The sequence below is a fragment of the Megalops cyprinoides genome, chromosome 18 (genome assembly GCF_013368585.1).
Source record: "Megalops cyprinoides isolate fMegCyp1 chromosome 18, fMegCyp1.pri, whole genome shotgun sequence".
In the NCBI taxonomy this organism is placed as follows: domain Eukaryota; kingdom Metazoa; phylum Chordata; class Actinopteri; order Elopiformes; family Megalopidae; genus Megalops; species Megalops cyprinoides.
This window is the reverse complement of record NC_050600.1, coordinates 1,563,829-1,580,702: the sequence shown is the minus strand read 5'-3', so window position 1 is coordinate 1,580,702 and position 16,874 is coordinate 1,563,829. Positions and strand designations below refer to the sequence as shown.

The 16,874-nt window shown below is 42.2% G+C and overlaps 2 protein-coding genes across 2 annotated transcripts; both read left to right on the top strand.

The window, feature by feature from the left end:
* Positions 1-3,110: 3,110 nt before the first annotated feature.
* On the top strand, positions 3,111-5,173 carry LOC118793532 (apoptosis-associated speck-like protein containing a CARD). Its single transcript, XM_036551751.1, has 3 exons — positions 3,111-3,286; positions 4,479-4,721; positions 5,136-5,173. The coding sequence occupies exons 1-3, from the start codon at positions 3,268-3,270 to the stop codon at positions 5,171-5,173; spliced, it is 300 nt and encodes a 99-aa protein (XP_036407644.1). The 5' UTR covers positions 3,111-3,267.
* A 369-nt stretch (positions 5,174-5,542) lies between these two features.
* On the top strand, positions 5,543-15,165 carry LOC118792909 (NACHT, LRR and PYD domains-containing protein 3-like). Its single transcript, XM_036550751.1, has 12 exons — positions 5,543-7,277; positions 7,695-7,781; positions 8,297-8,380; positions 9,283-9,450; positions 9,826-9,870; positions 10,027-10,113; positions 11,056-11,142; positions 11,512-11,661; positions 12,467-12,697; positions 14,096-14,188; positions 14,282-14,368; positions 14,718-15,165. Exons 1-12 carry the CDS (start codon positions 5,563-5,565, stop codon positions 14,887-14,889), a joined length of 3,006 nt encoding a protein of 1,001 aa, XP_036406644.1. The 5' UTR covers positions 5,543-5,562; the 3' UTR covers positions 14,890-15,165.
* Positions 15,166-16,874: the final 1,709 nt, after the last annotated feature.

Sequence of the window (16,874 nt, the reverse complement as noted above, 5' to 3'; positions counted from 1 at the left end):
AACACTGGGCAGATATTCACTCCTGTCCTGACACAGCAATGGAGGTGCGATTTTACACTCTGAAGCACTTCTTACTGTGATGCATACAGAGGTTTTCGTTAGAGCATGTCTGTTTTTGTTTGATTAACTGTTTTTGTTTCAGTAACTCTTTGTAGGCCCTGGGGTTGAGGTTTCAAACAGAGAACTGGAGAAACTCTTTTACTTTCACTCTCAGCAGAGAGTATATCCATCTTCCTCTTGCTCAACTTCCACAAATTAAGCAATTATGAACACACCAACGTCTCTACCAATATATATATATATCTTTATTTTGTTTTAAGAATAATAATACAGTTTCATATGATAATATCACACATTTGCTCAAAGAAATGTGACAGACTAATGACCGACTCCACTGAATGTAAGTGAAAATGTCTTGAAAAAGCTTAATATGATCATTAAATTACAACCCCTTGTCAGACTTGCTTGCTAGAGACGAGTTACACATAATTCTCTGCAGTGCAGCAAAGCTGATTCCAGCTCACCTGAGCACAGGCTGCAGAGAGAGGCAGTCCTGCCAGTCGGGTCTGACACCCGGTGTTGCCAGCCGCTGAAGCAGTGGACAAAGGAGGAAGCAGGGTAGCGTGACCGTCAAAAGCACAGAGAGCCGGGTTGCATCCCAGCACAACCCCCCCCCCCCACCTTCCCACAATACCGCTCTCTCTCTCCCTTCCTCTTCCCCTTTTACCCTCTCCAGCTGATGTTAACACCTGTCTCCCGAATGGCCGCCCTGGCTGCTGGCTGGAGGTTAGGAACGGAGCTTGGACTTGCTGTGAAGGCAGCGGCGCGCTGCAAATGGCGAAATGCAGAATTAGAGTGGGGAGCATAGTCACATGACACACCTGTGGTTTCACTCCATCGCACTGTCACACAGGAAGTTACAGAGCGCACTTCTGAGTGTGTATGTGTGTGTGTCAGTGAGAGAGAGAGAGAGAGAGAGAGAGAGAGAGAGACAGAGACAGAGACAGAGACAGAGGGTGGGAGAGAAAAAGACTCAGACAGGAAATTTAAAATACTGCGGTCAGTGTTGCTGTGTTCTTGCATGGTGCATTTAAACAGATCCCCAGCATTCTTTCACAGTTGGTCTGCACTTTCCTGATAGTAGGTTTACCACCCCTCCCCTCAAAAAAAAAATAAGTAAATAAAAATAGTAATAACACACACTAACTCTGCTACACTCATTAATGTGTTTCAGGCTATAGCTCCTTTTTGGGGGTTATTTTTAAACGTCAAAAGATATTCATTTTTCTTCAGAGTTATAAAAAAATTAACTTCATCATACCCAAGTGCAGAGAATTCAGCAGAACTGAAGAAAATACATTTCGATACATTTCCTTCCCAATGCTTAGGCAAGTGACTTCTGCCTACAAACGGCAACTTTTGGAGAAAAATGTGGTCACGTTCTGGTCTGAAAAGTTAGTGGCATAAGCGGCATAGTGGCATAATTACACAAAAACCCAGCTTCAACTTAAAATTTGCATCCCTGATTTTTTTATGGCTCTTTTTGGCCCTGTTACACTGGCCTAAAATACAACTTTCATTTTCAGATTCTCAGGTTTATGAAAACGCTAATACGACCAAACATGCTTACAGGGTACTATCCTGGTCTGTTCCTGCAAAAGTCAAAGCGAAAATTTTATTTTGTTTGTCCACTTGGCTGACACTGTGCGACGCCCACTTTATCAGCATCAGCAGATAAACTTTGGCTAACTCGCTTCAAACGTCGCAAAGTAACTAAATGATCACAGCCAAAGTAGACAGAAGAAAAATGACCCCGGGAGCACTCATAACCCGTGAGCTGGACGTGCAGGTAGATAAACTGCACATGCGTCTTGTTTATGTTCGTTTACTGGAAATTAGCTCGCGTTAGGAACTCTCCGAGACGGGAGGGGTCCGTTGGTGTGACGTTAGGCAGCTGCAAAGGCAGTGAGCTTGCAACAGGAATGTTCATTTATGACCTCAAATCGCCAGCATCAGTAGCATTAGCAATTAATGCCCTGCTGTAAACAGTACTGGTTTAATGGCAATTAATTTTGGATATGGTTCGTCCAGGTTTCGCATTAGTTCACTTGCTTGTTTTCTGATTTTTTGCGTTGTTCGTTTCTTCTACAGCAGTTAAGTCACCAGTAGTTGTGTTAGGTGGTGTGTTTATATGATGTGGTTTCGTGGCTCAGTAGTTACAGGGTAGATTTTTTTAATTACTGTCTAGCAAATATTGTAAGTCACATTGACTGGATTTGATTACCCGTCATGATCAATGACAGATGCACCAAACCTCCCATCAGAAATCATGCTGTGATAGTGCATTATGGTGATGCGAAAGGAAAAAAAAAGAAAGAAAACATTACCTTGCAATTATCTTTAAGCTTGCGAAGTAATCATTCAGGGACAAGCATTTTGGCTTCAGTATACTTTCATATGAAGGTAAACACCAGTATTTACTGGTATATTGATATTAACTTTGCTTCCCCTGTACATTGCAAATAATAATTGTAAATAATTAATATAATTGTAAAAAAAAAAATAATTGTAAAAAAGTTTGTGCTATTTACTTTATGAAGGTGGTACTTTATGAACTGAAACCACTGTGAACTTGTTTTGAACCCATTTGAGTTCCACCAACTCAGATGGGTACAATTGCAGCCTGTGAACGTACGCCATCTGGTGGAGACAATGCACTCCTACGCCTGAGATAAAATGACAGCGATTGTTGTATGAGTGAACTGATAAATGCTACACACGGTGACAGGTCGGATGGATGTTTTTTATTCTGTTTTAATGTGCGGACGCATAATAAAGACCGGAACACTGCCGTGTGTTTCAGTAAAAACACATATTTTGATGCCTTCGAGAGGGATGGGGGCTGCGGCCGTGCTCTTGTCATTTCTTACGCTGTATTTCTGTATATTAAAAATAAAAAATAATTATAAGTGTGATTTTTGTAGCATTATTTAGGACAACATTTTGTGTCTTGACCCTAACTCTGTATGAGAAGAGTGAGTGTCCCAATGTCACCTCAGTGTCCCAATTCCACAGCATTGCCGTCTCCGTTATACAGTCCGGAAGAAAAACGGAGACGGTACGTGAGAGGGAGAGTCAGTAATGGTCTACACAATACACTGTTCCGTTTGTACCTTTGCTGCCAACTCTGCGTTAACTTGACAGTCGGTGGATTGTGGGTGGAGATTCACCAGTGACTGAAACGATCTGTTTCTGTCTGAGACAGGAATGGGGACATCGCAGCAGAGTAAGTCTCTAGGTCTCCAAGAGAAATCTGACAGATACATACCAGGAAGTGTTTAGCTCTTCATTTTTAAAGTTGGCTTCAACTGCTCTATTTATATTATGACAGTGCTGTCTGAAATATAATTTACTAATCGATGTATTTCCACGCAGTCGCATGTGTACAAAGTAGTTCACATTATTTGGAAAGTGGTTACAAATGTTCATTCGTGGTCTGTTGCAGCGTTTTGGAATATTCCGATATCCTGTTTTGCAATTCTGCAAACGTTCTTGGGCTAACATGGCGGGCTTTAATGTTTAGCCTTTTCCGGGAAATTTGGTGATTGCTGTCGCAGACAGTATTTTAAGTACTGGTGTTGGATGATCAAAACTTAACGAAGAAATTCAGGACAGAGTCATCTGTCCGGAGCCGCTGCGCTACAAATAGCTTCTTTTCAGGACGTTCAACGACGTTCGTTGTGAATAGATTGGGCATTTCTTGCGTAAATGCGCTGCATTTCAGATTAAATTGTATCTGCTCTGTTATTCGTGGATGGGTGACCCATGTGTTATTTAATGTTATTTTGATTAACGCAAATTGGCTCTGTTAAAACAGTACACAGAACACACGCACTCCGCCACACCGCACGCGTTTTGCAGCTGGATCGTAAATTCAGCACGACTTCCGCTTTAGAATGATAGAATCCACCCCTGGATTTTTAACGCAGTCAAAATTAAAGTATAAATAGTTTCTTTACATTGTGGAAACTTTTCATTCCCCTATCCATCACTGTTAGAAGAAAACCATATTCTGTGCGATAATGGGAAACTAAGTTGGATAGAGGAGTTCAGCGGTGGCAAAGGCATTCCGCTTTACGCTAAGATCGTAAATTTGGGTTCCTCATGAAACACAACCTGCTTTGTGTTTTAGCTCACAGCCCGTCATCATCCTTTATAATGGAGCAGTTTAGCAGGAGAGAAGATGAATATCGAAGATGTTGCTTTCTGTTGGTATTTATTTGCCTTGCCAGCGCCAAACCTGGGGAAACGGATTGGCTCACATATTCTGTTATATAGCTGGATATTTTCAGCCAGTCTCTTCCGGTTAAATTATTTGCTCAACAGCACCGCAACATCTGCCATTCCAATCTGCAGCCTTCTGGCTAAAAGTCCAGCTCTCTAACCACTTCATCATACCACTACCGTCTAAACCCCAGGTGCTCAGTTCATAGAGAAGCACAGGGCGGAGCTCATTCAGAGGGTATCGCTGGTGGAGCCTATAGCCGACGGCCTGCTCTCACACAGACTGATCCATGAGGAGGCGTACTCCAACATCCGAGCTGCCCCGACCAGCCAGGAGAAGATGCGAGCGCTGCTCGGGGCGCTGTCCACGGCCGCCGTGAAAGGCGAGTTCCTCAGGATACTGGAAGAGCACGATCCTCACCTGGTCCAGGAGCTGAGTAAGACTGCACTCCCTGCCACCTCATCTGCTCCTCAGTACTTTTCTTCAGAAGAAAAAAAATCTGTGGATGGAAAACATTTAAACATGTTTTTAAAACATAAACTTGTCATTTTTGGAGTTCTGATTTAACATTGTTGCCTGGCAGCTAAATGATGAGTAAGTTAACTACCAACCTGTCTGTCAAACTGTGCAAAGTTAAACTGTATGAAAGTTAAATTATATACAGTGTTGCCACTTTTGTTTAGCCAGTTAGTTAATATTACATTACTACTGAGATGAGTAGCGTAGCTAATCTGCACAGCTATAGTCTTAAGGCTAGTCATGGAGAAAGTCAGACACACAGTGTTAGAAACAGAAATTGTCACTGTTTAAATAATTTGTAAACTGTAATAATTTAGTTCTTTTTTATAAGGAGGACAGAGGAGAGGGATCCAAGACTCTGGTAAGTGATAATGTCCTGTCAGCCACGTTAACGTGGTAGCTTGTCAAAGTGATAAGGTGCCCTAAGGTACATTAAGATACTTAGAAGCAAAGCACAGTATGTGCACATTTTTAAAATTTGCAGTAGCTATGTATAATAATAATAATAATAATAAATATTATTAGTATTATTATTACACCATAAAACCCCCTCTCAACTCTTTGTGAGAAGTGTTGTGGGGACCTTAATGACCACAGAGAGTCATCAACCAAACAAAGACAGACAAAGCACCCATTGAAATACTATCACATGAATAACTAGGGTGGTGATTGAAAAAAAGCATTGTAGTTTCTAACCAGTGATTTTCGATTTCCTTTGTTCCTGTGAAGGGCATGGGAGGACTGTGAGGGAGAGCTACATGGAGCTGGTGCGATCTGAGTACTCCATGGTGGAGGAGTACAACAGCCTGGTGGGCGAGGATGTCAGGCTGGACGAGCGCTACACAAAACTCCTGATGATACAGACTCACCGCAAGGTGAATGAGAGGATGGAGGAGCTGTGCTTCCGTGGAAGCAGGTTTCAGAACGTCCTGAAAAAGAGAGACAGCCCAGAGTTTCGGAGCACGAGTCTGGCAAACCTGTTTGATCCTGACCCCCAGGGGAACATTAGGAGAACTGTAATATTACAGGGACAGGCAGGAATGGGAAAATCTTTCACTGCGCTGAAAATCATGTCAGACTGGGCTTCTGGAAAACTTTACTCGGATCGCTTTCAGTACATCTTTCTCCTCAAGTGCCGACAGCTTAATCTCATCTCAAAGAATGTAAGCCTGGCCGATCTGATACTAGACTGCAGTCCAAGTTTAGAGCCAGCAATCCCTCATATTCTGTCCTGCCCGGACCAGATCCTCTTTATTTTGGATGGGTTTGATGAGTTGAATCTGTCCCTAGGTGCTAAGGAACCTTCTGCTCATGAACCGAATGAGAAATGTTCAATTGAAGTCATTCTGAGTAGCCTTTTACAGCAGAAGATCTTATCCAAGTCTTTTTTGCTAATTACAACCAGGTCAAATGTTATAGAAAGGCTTAAAAAAGTGGTGAAAAATCCACAGTTCACAGAAATCCTGGGATTTTCAGAGAAGGGCATCGAGGAGTACGTTCAAAAATTCTTTAAGAATGAACGGCAAGCGGAGCAAGCCTGTAAGTATGTGAGAGGAAGCAGGAGTGTGTTCACCACATGTTTCATTCCTGTCACGTGTTGGATTGTGTGCACTGTTCTGAGGGAGCATTTCGAGGAAGGGACAGATATAAAACATGCTCTGGAGACCACCACTTCCATATTTGTGTACTTTGTTCACATAGTACTGAAGCATCATTATCAGAGATCAAGCCTCCCTGCCCAGGAGCTTCTACAATGCCTTGGTAATTTAGCCAAAAGAGGATTATTCCAGAAACAAATCCTGTTTGATCAGAAAGCTGTAAAAGACGCATTTCCAGAAGGCTCACACATTCCATCTTCTTTCCTGAATAAAATCTTACTGAAGAAGATGATCAGCTGCCAGACGGTGTACAGCTTCACGCACCTCTCCTTCCAGGAGTTCTTCACTGCGCTCTCCTACGTTCTCTGTGATGAAGAGGAGGCAAAGGCGAATGTGGCGGAGGTACTCAAAGATTCCTCCACAATTTCCATATTGGATGGCTGGAACTGCTGGAACCCTGTTGTATCAACTCTTCCTTTTCTCTTTGGCCTTTTCAATCAGAAAACAAGAGTCTTCCTTCAGGAAGAGTTTAACCTTTCCATTTCAACTGCAGTTCAATCCCAGCTACAGGATTGGCTGAAAGAGCGGCCTCAGCCAGATGTTATGAGCTTGCAGCTTGATGCACGTAGTCAAAGTGACAACGTGCTGCACTGTTTGTATGAGATGCACAGCAATGACTTGGTCAGGGAGGTGATGCAGAGCTCGACATCAATAGCACTTTCTGAAAATTCTGCACAAAGAGCAGACTCTTGGGTTGTGTCTTACTGCCTTCAGTACTGCAGACGCATAGAAAGCCTTGATCTCTCAGAGTGTGGCTTCACACCCAAGGATCTGGAAATACTGCTGTCCGTGCTGCCCAGGTGTGAATCACTAAGGTAGGCCGAATTCGTTTACATTTACATTTATTCATTTGGCAGACACTTGTGTCCAAAGCGACTTACAAGTGAAGCAGAGTACAATTCAAACAAAAAGCCATATAAGGAGTCAACAATATTAGAAGTGCTGCATGACCAAGTTTCAATAGTTGGCCAGACAAGGTATAAGCTAGCTGGTAGAGATACAAGTGCGTTAAACCATTAGATTTGAATTTTTGTATAAGGAAAACAAAGTTTAAGACATAAGAAAAATCTTTAGATGGTAGTGTTTCAGGTGATCAGGTGAGCACAGAACAGCTGAATCTTCTCCTATAGTTTACCCCTGAAGCAGACTGCCACACTTAAACCTACATACAAAAATGTTTTTGTTTACTTGTTTGCATTATAAAACATACAATTCTGTCTGCTTCCTTTCAGACTGGATGTGAGGAGTGTTGGAAATGAAGGGGTTAAAATACTGAACTCAGCTCTGAAATGTCAAGATTGCAGAATTCAGACACTCAGGTAAACAGGTCATATGTCTGAGGTGTTACATTCTGTTGCATTCATAAATTGCATAAAATAATGGTCTTAACAAAAAATGTAAATAATACAAATATCTTGTATATCATGAAAAGTGAGTATCGTGTGTCCAGCATTCCAGCACGTTGAATATCAGGGGTTTCCTGTGCAAATCTAAATACAGTATTTTGTCATAAACCTTTGAGGACTGTTGATTGCCATCCCTTTTGGGATATAATTTTCCAGCACCAGCCTCCTACAACAAAACCTCCCTCTCTCTGTTTCCCAGCTAATGGAAGTCACTGACAGTAGAGAGTACAGCAATAACTAGTACAGTATACCACTCCACTGGAATTAGTATATTGTATAAGCCACTCTAACCAATTTAGGATACACCATTTTTAGTTAGCACATTAAATGGCAGCATTTTTAGTTTTGTTCATTTCTGTCTTTTCTGTGAGATGAGGGTGGGAGGGTCAGGTACTATCGATCTCCATAATTCTGTCCTGTTTCTGCAGTTTAAACAGGTCTGGCCTCACAGATGCTGCTGTTGGTGACCTCTGTTCAGCTGTGCGTGGCATGACAAAGCTGACTTGCTTTCGGTAAGGAGTTTATTTCCGTTCATTTGGTAATTATGATAGAAAAACGTTCCCATAATGCTTGGTTATGCACAACATGTGTTCATAACAGCTTATAGCAAGTAACAGGCACTGATAATTACAACAGAGCATCAAACTGTGCCTCTTATTCCTGTTTTTGTATCTGTTTGTGCTTAATCTGTTTTTGACATTTATAACTATCTATTTTAAATTATCTGCAAAAATGTGTCTGGCAAAATTTTTAAAGTATGTTCTCCATGTAATTATTAGTCAGTTACGTTGAAAACATTCATACATTTATTTTATTTATGTAGCCATGACTGTCCTGCCAGTGAAAATGTTACTACTTTTCAGGGACTCATTGAAACTGCTGAAATAAAATGTATAAATGAACAAAATGTTGTTGAATAAAACGCACAGGAAAAGTAATAAGAAAATGCTGGTGGCGATGTGTAAGTGTAAGGTGCATGGCTGCTTGGTTGCTTTAAAATGCTTGTTATAGGAGAACAGGAGGTAAAACGTACAGATATAGAGATGGCCCTGCTCTGTTTGTGGTTTGCGTTTAGAGTGATACAGCCTTCACCTGCTGCAGGTGTTTGGAGTGATACAGCCTTCACCTTCTGCAGGTGTTTGGATTTGGGATGCCATTATGTCTGGAGCAACAGTGACCATAACAAGACAGATAATCAGGAAGCAACTGCAGCTGTTACAGTGACAAAGGTGTAATCATACCAACATGAGGGAATTTGTTTAAAGTGAAACCCACGGGTTTATTAACAACACAGCAAACCTCTGAGCCCTGTGGCCTTTGCCGGAACGGGGAATACCCAGAGACTGGTCCCAACCTCATCTGGTGTGGACATACCTATACCCGGCCTTTTGAATGTGTTTGCTGTTCCCCGCAGGATGGATTTTGATGAGCTGTCAGACGATAAAGTGGAAGATGTCTTCTCAGCTCTCGGCACACGTCAGACTCTCTCGGTTGTGAAGCTGGTAATGAACAGCATTACAGAGAGGAAAGCCTCCATCCTGGCCCACTTCATTCTGAGCTGTAACAGCCTAAAGGAGATTCAGTAAGAGGGCTTGATTCAAACTGTCTGGTGTAATGACATAATTTTTTTGGTCACAATGTATATGATCCTTGCGGTATTGCTCACCTTAGCATACAGAGAGAGTAGTCATTGGTGGTCATGACATCCCATCTATTTCTATGAGAATGTCTTTCTTACAGTTAGAAAGTATAATATTATTTCACGTGCCAAGAATGACCTCAGCAGACTGATGCTACACCTGAAACTGACATGTAAATTTGAAAGAATTCACATTCAAAGAGATTGGGACTCTGCTACCATGAGTTGCTAAGAGACCAAGGTTAATGTAGTACCAACCATACAACTAAAACTGCTCCTTTTCTGTATTGCACCACTAAACTCTTCCATTATCTCTAGGTTTGATGCTTATGATCACTCTTGCAAGTGTGATGGTGATGAGGAGTAAGTGTTTTCACATTATACAGATCAATACATACATCAATACATTTCATAAACCTATGCATCTGTGAGCTTGCTTTTTAAACTACATTTTTAACAGTGAGCAGAATGCAAATGTTACTTGGAACAGAAAGCTGTAAATGTCCTCTTTATCCTCAGGGATGACCCGTATTACCATGCATTTGGTCCAGACTGGGATCTCTCCGTCACCATGCTACGGCCAGATTTACCTGAGCAGGAAGTGAAGTGAGTGTAATCCACACAATATATTGCTTTACAAGTGTTTACATAAGACAGTATACTAACTGGAACCAGTCACTGAGCCTATCTTGCCTCATTCTTTGCCTGTAATCTAGAGTAAAAATGTCTCTTTCTCTCTGTATATAATGTACTCTGTGGTGCCTTGTACTACATTTACATTCACATTTATTCATTTGGCAGACACTTTTATCCAAAGTGACTTTCAAATGAGTATAACATAAGCAAAAAACCATAGAGTCCATGGTAGAAAGAAGTGAACTCACCGACTCTGGGATCTCCTCCTGGGCCAGCCCTGTCCTCTGGGCTCCCTGAGCCGCCGCAGCGGTAGTTTGTTCAGTTTTGTTTATTTTAGTAAAAACAATTGTACGATAATCCAAACCCTTCAAATGCTTCAGGGAACTGACAGCAGACAGGTTAATCACAAAGTGGCATTTAGTGAGTTCCACTGATGTGAACTGCATATAAAAATGACCTACGTTCCTGGTGGGCGCCAAACCAAACAATGTATACCGGCGTCCCGGCTAAAACCGACAGTGTTTAACAACCAACCGAAAGTATACAAGCCCCCAACAGATGCTGTACTGGTGCCCCCATCCTGACAGCATTAAAACTATGCACCAACATCAGCAGTTCACCTTTACATGCGTACCTGGAAGAGGGGCTGTTATGATGCTGCAGCAGGTGCCGAAATAAAACACAGGATCACAAAACAAAAGTGTGTGTGTTCGTGAGAAGTGTATATACTAAAGTGTTCTATGCTTTAGCATATGCTAAAGTAAATAAATTAGCCTTAATTGCATAGATTGCTTCTGCCACTTTTTATATATTTACATGGTAACACTGGCAGGTGGTTTATGTCTCAGATTCTGTGTGCTGGAAAAGGAGATTATGGAAAAGGATTTGTAAATAACCTTCTTTCCCCCCCAGGATGATGGTCGAAGTTGTGGAGAATTCTGGAGCAAACCTCCTCTGTGGAGCGTTGCTGGGAGCAGGTTTCAGCATACAGAGGTGCAGGTCAGGAATCCCACTGCCACCACTTTACAGAGAGGATCATCACATTCACTGCTGTGCTGAATTATTCCTCCGCTTTTATAACTTACAACCCCAGATATGCACAGTCATTTTAGTGTAGTCACGGCAAGTCTTGAGCATTTATTCCTGTTTTGCATTTGGGAGGTGGGAAACACATCGGTGAGATTGTTAGCATAGGTAGCCAGGATAGCCTTTATGTTGTGCCATTCAGGGACGTTCTTGAAACAAATTTCCGTGAGCTGCGTTAGCCGGCATGGAGAGTTCCCTCGCGAATGAGCTTCACGCTTAAAACATTGCACCTATCATGGGCTCACTTGTAAATAGCTGAACTGCTTGTATTGGCTCTTTCAGAATGAGAATCACAGACAAGAAGGACCTTTGCAGTGCAGTCAGCCTCCGGCAGACAGTCACTGAGATGGAGCTGCAGCTGTTGCCTTTGACTGAGGAGCTTCCTCAGCTTCTGTCCTTCCTTCAGAACTGCCACAGCCTGGAGACACTGGCGTAAGAGATGCTTATTTCAGGCTAATGTGCCTGCTGCACACCACAGGAAGAAGCTGTTCTCTGAACTTTGCTTCATTGCTCAGGTTCGCCTTGGTCAGAATACTGCTGTAACGTGACACAAAGAATAGAAAAATACAAAGTTATATAAACTATCAAAAGGTTATGATAAAGTTCCTTTATGAAATAAATGCTGTAGTGTGGGCAGAGTGAGGTATGAACAGATAATGAACAGATGAACAGATATTGTATAACTTGTCTTTAACTCTATCTGCCCAGTGCCGGCCAGAAGCAGATGGGCTCCCCCTCTGAGCCGGGTTCTGCTCAAGGTTTCTTCCTGATAGGGAGTTTTTCCTTGCCACTGTTGCCTTAGGCTTGCTCTCAGGGGGTCTCAGGCCTGGGAACAATGTAAAGCTGCTTTGTGACAACTTGTGTTGTAAAAAGCGCTATACAAATAAAAATTGAATTGAATTGAATTGAATTGAATAAAACCTATGAAATCACAGCGTCAGAGCTTGTTCTGAACTGAGGCACACAGCACTGTGATGCACAATTATGCCCCCTGGTGTGCAAAGCAGGTCATTACAGGACCATCACTCCAAATCCAGCTCAGTCACGTTATTGCCAATGCTCTTATCTCGGTATGACTGGAGTGGGAGCAGATCACAGTTTTACAGTGTGAAGGTGACACCTCTGCCCTCTGAAGTAAACCTGAGTGGCTGAATTTCAATTCTTACCTAAATCTGTTTTTATTCTGGAATAACAGGATGCAAAATTTCTTAATCAAAAAAATCTTGCGTCTTCACAGCTATGATCCTCGTCAGATTTACGACAGCGATGAACAGACTTGTTACTTGCTAAGTCCTTTTGATGCGAATGATGTCAGTGTGATTGATGAGGGCCTGGAGAAGCTCCTTCCTGCCCTCAGCTCCATCCCATCTCTGTCGACCATGAAGCTGTTCGGGGAATTCTTCACAGAGAAACGAGCCAGCATCCTGAATGAGCTCGCCCGGAGTTGCCCTAATCTTCGCAACATCGAGTGAGTGCTTCTGTCCCTTTGTAATGCAGGAGGCTGAAAGTAATCTCAGCAGAAGTCTTTTTTTCTGTCAGAGCAGCAGCAGAAGTGGTCTGTCTCACAGCTAAATCATGTATTTAACAATTACATCATGTATTTAACAATTACATCATGTATTTAACAATTACATCATGTATTTAACATAGCACATAGCATAGAAACAATGCAGGCAGCAGGCTGCAGACCATGGAAGAGGAAGAGTCATTTTAATAAACCTAAAGTGGGAATTTAGAAGCACCTCCCAAATAAAACAATTATATATGGATAATTTATTTTAGAAAACATCTATTTTTAACTCAATAAATATAAAATTGTTGCTGTTTTGGTATATTGCAATACGTTTCTGATTTCCATTAATGTATTTTAATTGTATTTGCAATATATTCTTGGGCTGAACAACATATTTCTCAGTATATTACAATATATTTCTTTTCTGTATGGGCTTACTGTTACATGGAGTAAGGTGTAATACGGAATGTACCATTGTCTCTAGAGGATCAGGAATAACACAACAGAAAAAAACAATAGGTTTTAGTGTGAAAAGTGGCACTCAAAGATAAATGTCAAGCTGAATTTTTGGTGGTTCCAAAATATGGTTGCTCCAGTCCTATAATACAGTATATGTAACTTATATTAAGAGTCATTAGAATGACAAATAATTCTGGCTCCAGAATTTCCGCAGGAGTGTACATTCACAAATAATCAATAAACACCATTTCATTCACTCAGTTCATTTCTGAACATTCAGATAACCAAAAAAATCGTCTCATGGTGATTTTAATATTTCTGCGTCTGTGACTTTGGTGACGTGGCTGGCATGAGCCTGCACTGATTATGAATGAAAATTCAAACATCGCACCTGGGCACACGGAAGTTCAACAGGATCCAGCCAAGCAGAAGCGGAGTGTGGTACTGACAGAGAGCTGCCGTCCACACTGCATGGTGCAAGTGCTCCTGAGTGTGGTACTGACAGAGAGCTGCCGTCCACACTGCGTGGTGCAAGTGCTCCTGATATATATGTACACTGCCCCTCTGAGTGAAATATGATCTCCCAGGTAGAAACATTACTGACATGCTGGTGCCACCTCATTTTGTGAGCACATCTCTTTGAACTTGGTCCCATGAAGAAATGGACCCTCTTGGTATTCAGTATTTCACCTCCTTTAAAATGATAATGGTCTCATGGCCTCTGAAATGCCTCACAGTCCATACACTCCATTTCTTATGCCTAAGGATTGTGCTTCTTTAGTAAATTTGAAGGGTTAGTCCTTGATAGCAGTTTTACCTTGAGTGAGCTCTGTAATTCCCCCTGGATGAATCTGCTGAAGGAATGAAATTCATACAATGCTGTCATTCTCCCAGGCTGCAGCGAAACAGCAGCTACTCACCTGGAAAGGCTGCAGTTTGGGGTATCCTCCATCCCCCGAGCCGTTCTGCTGGAGGTCACCCGCTGCTGTGAGTGACTTTGGCTGCAGCTCTTCCGCATCCATCTTTCTCCTTTCTGTATTTTCTACTGGATTTTCACAGATGTGTTTTTGTGTCTCACAGGATGTTACTTAAGGACTACCCTACTCTTCACGTCAGTGTTTTCCATGAAATAATGGAAAAGGCGCATTTTGTGTTGGATAAATTTGGGTAAGACGTTCTGGCTGCTTCAGTAGTAATGAATTGTTTGACAGAGTTGTGTATAAATTTCCATGCAATTCCACACAATGGTCAGATGTCTGTCTTTTTGTCTGATTCTTAATTGTCAGCAATATTTGAAGGCTGGTAAATACATTCCAATTTTACTTCTATCTCTGCAGTGACCAGCTCAGAGAGTGTGGCAGGTTAGCTTGCAGTATGCTACATAGTGATTAGAGGAAAAGTAATATGTGTACTTCCTCTATGGGGTGAATATATCCTCAGTTTTGCCAGGTTAATCCATGTTTACAGGCAATGGGCAATGCCAGGCTCCAACTGAAATCTTCTTTATATGTTTTAGGTTCTTTTTTATGAACCTTGATTGCAAAGACATCACTGACTTGGACCTCAATCTGAGGATACACCAGTTCATCGACACATTTGTGTGCAGTGAGAGTGATCTGTCTGCTGAGAAGATGTTGCACCTGGGAGCATTCCTTCAGAAATCCACCAACCTGAAGATCTTCAAGTGAGAATGCTTTCATGCCCCATCCCTCATGACCTGTCATTTCTCAGCTTACTGCCATTACATTACATTACATTACAATACATTGTCTAATTTGGGATTTCAGTGTAAGCAGCCTTCATCCTTCATCAAATTAATTGCCAGTCAGAAATGAAAGATGCAGAGATTCAACCATTCTGGGGGGCCTATTGCATGCAGGGAAATATAGTTCCATATGACATCTATGTCATATATCCTTAGGGCAACAGATGGACAGCATTCAACAAGTGTGAAAACAAACACATTTTCCACCCCATATTTTGCATGTAATTGATACCCCCAGAGGTAAATGCATAGAAATCAACGGAAAATGTGAAATCGCTGCAGCATCACTTAGTCTGCCCATGGAATCAGTAAGCAGTAGCTACAGTTCATTATTTTTTATTTCTTTCACAAAAAGTAACCTTTGGAATCACTCGTAGATATTTCATATTATCGTGACCTATGTGAATGTGTGACAGCATCCGTCTGGCTGTGTGTTCTGTACCAGGTTGACTGCGGGTTGCCGTCTTGCAGATGAGGGCGTGGACAGGCTGCTCTCTCTGCTGTGCACCATGCGCTGCCTTGTGGAAGCAGAGCAGCCAGTGAACAGCCTGACCGCGGTGCGAGCTGCCAGCCTGACCGCTCTGTTACAGAGCTGCGGCCGGCTCCGCACACTACAGTGAGCGCTGCACCTCACGCTAATGCTACAGGATGCCACGTAACAGAGCAAGACTGCTTAAGGCTTTTATTATTTCATTTTAATTAGCAAACACTTGTTGTACGTTGGCATTGTGTCATGCTGTTGATCACGTCTCTGCGCACAGTGCGGAAGATGCCACACCTGTGTCCTGACTGCAGTGACAGTGTTGTTGATCTGTTGTCCTCAGAGTCCACTGTGATTGGCTGAGTGAGGATGGGGTCAGAGTTCTGCGTGACTCTCAGAGGCGTCCCGACTGCAAGCTGACGGTCTCTGGGTGAGTGCAGTCGCTCTGAGAGCAGTCCGGAGAGGAAAGAGCTGAAGGCAGGAGCTCTGCCACATGTGAATAGCAGGGCTCTTTGTAACTGATCCTACAGCTCCTGCAATAAGAACTGTGTGTTTGCGCTTGTCTGACTGTTTGAAGGTGGAAGTGTAGCCGGCTGACCAATCCCTGCACAGAAAAGGAGCAGAGGGGGCGGAGCTGCAACTCCCATGTCTCCCTGGAGTTCTGCTGTGATTCGTTCACAGAGCAGCTGCTGGAACCAGAGGGAGGAGCTGCACTCTGAGCTGCACTGATGAGATACAGACACCGCAGTCAGGACACAGTCCCTGCCATAGGTCATCAGGGTGTGTCTGTGTACATCTCTTGTCCTAAGGATCTGAAGAACTCATATCTACATTCATTTATTTTAGTGTGTGGACTGCATATGCACAAACATCTGATCATTTTACCACATATCCATGCATTTACAACATTTTTCCACATGAGGTTTCAGCTTGAATAATGTTATCCTTTTGGAAGTAGCTGAAATAAAAGAAGAAAAAAGAATACTACAGGGTATAGACAAAGCAAGGGATAGCTCAGACTATAGTGATCCATATCTCTGATTTTCCGTCGGCCTGACTCTAGATCAGAGACAAACTCCTTGGTGTAAGGCGCAGTGCTGTCTTTCCCAGTTATTCCTGGAGGCAATATAAAATTTGCAACTTTTCGTTTACTTACCTGCGAGTCAGGGATTTCAGACATTTGCCTCTTTTGTTGTTACAGAATGTTACAGAATTAAGTGAATTCAGAACTGTATAGCTACCAGGTACAGTGAATGTACATTTCAAATGTTACTATGATATACTGACTATTGCATTGCACTACTTTATATTTTCATGTATATAAAGATCTTTAATTTGTTTCTAATTTGAGAGTAGAAATTTCTTTTATCCATTTACTCCACCGAATGTTGCTTATTATGCAGTGCCTCACTGCTCTTTTGTATTGA

What these genes read in the sequence shown, in the direction of transcription:
- LOC118792909 (XM_036550751.1), top strand. Translation starts at nt 5,563, where the DNA reads ATGGAGCTGGTGCGATCTGAGTACTCCATGGTGGAGGAGTACAACAGC. An exon ending in TGCAGAATTCAGACACTCAG is followed by an intron (nt 7,782 to 8,296) that starts GTAAACAGGTCA and finishes CTGTTTCTGCAG; the next exon opens with TTTAAACAGGTCTGGCCTCA. An exon ending in AACAGCCTAAAGGAGATTCA is followed by an intron (nt 9,451 to 9,825) that starts GTAAGAGGGCTT and finishes CATTATCTCTAG; the next exon opens with GTTTGATGCTTATGATCACT.
- LOC118793532 (XM_036551751.1), top strand. An exon ending in TCACCTGGTCCAGGAGCTGA is followed by an intron (nt 4,722 to 5,135) that starts GTAAGACTGCAC and finishes CTTTTTTATAAG; the next exon opens with GAGGACAGAGGAGAGGGATC.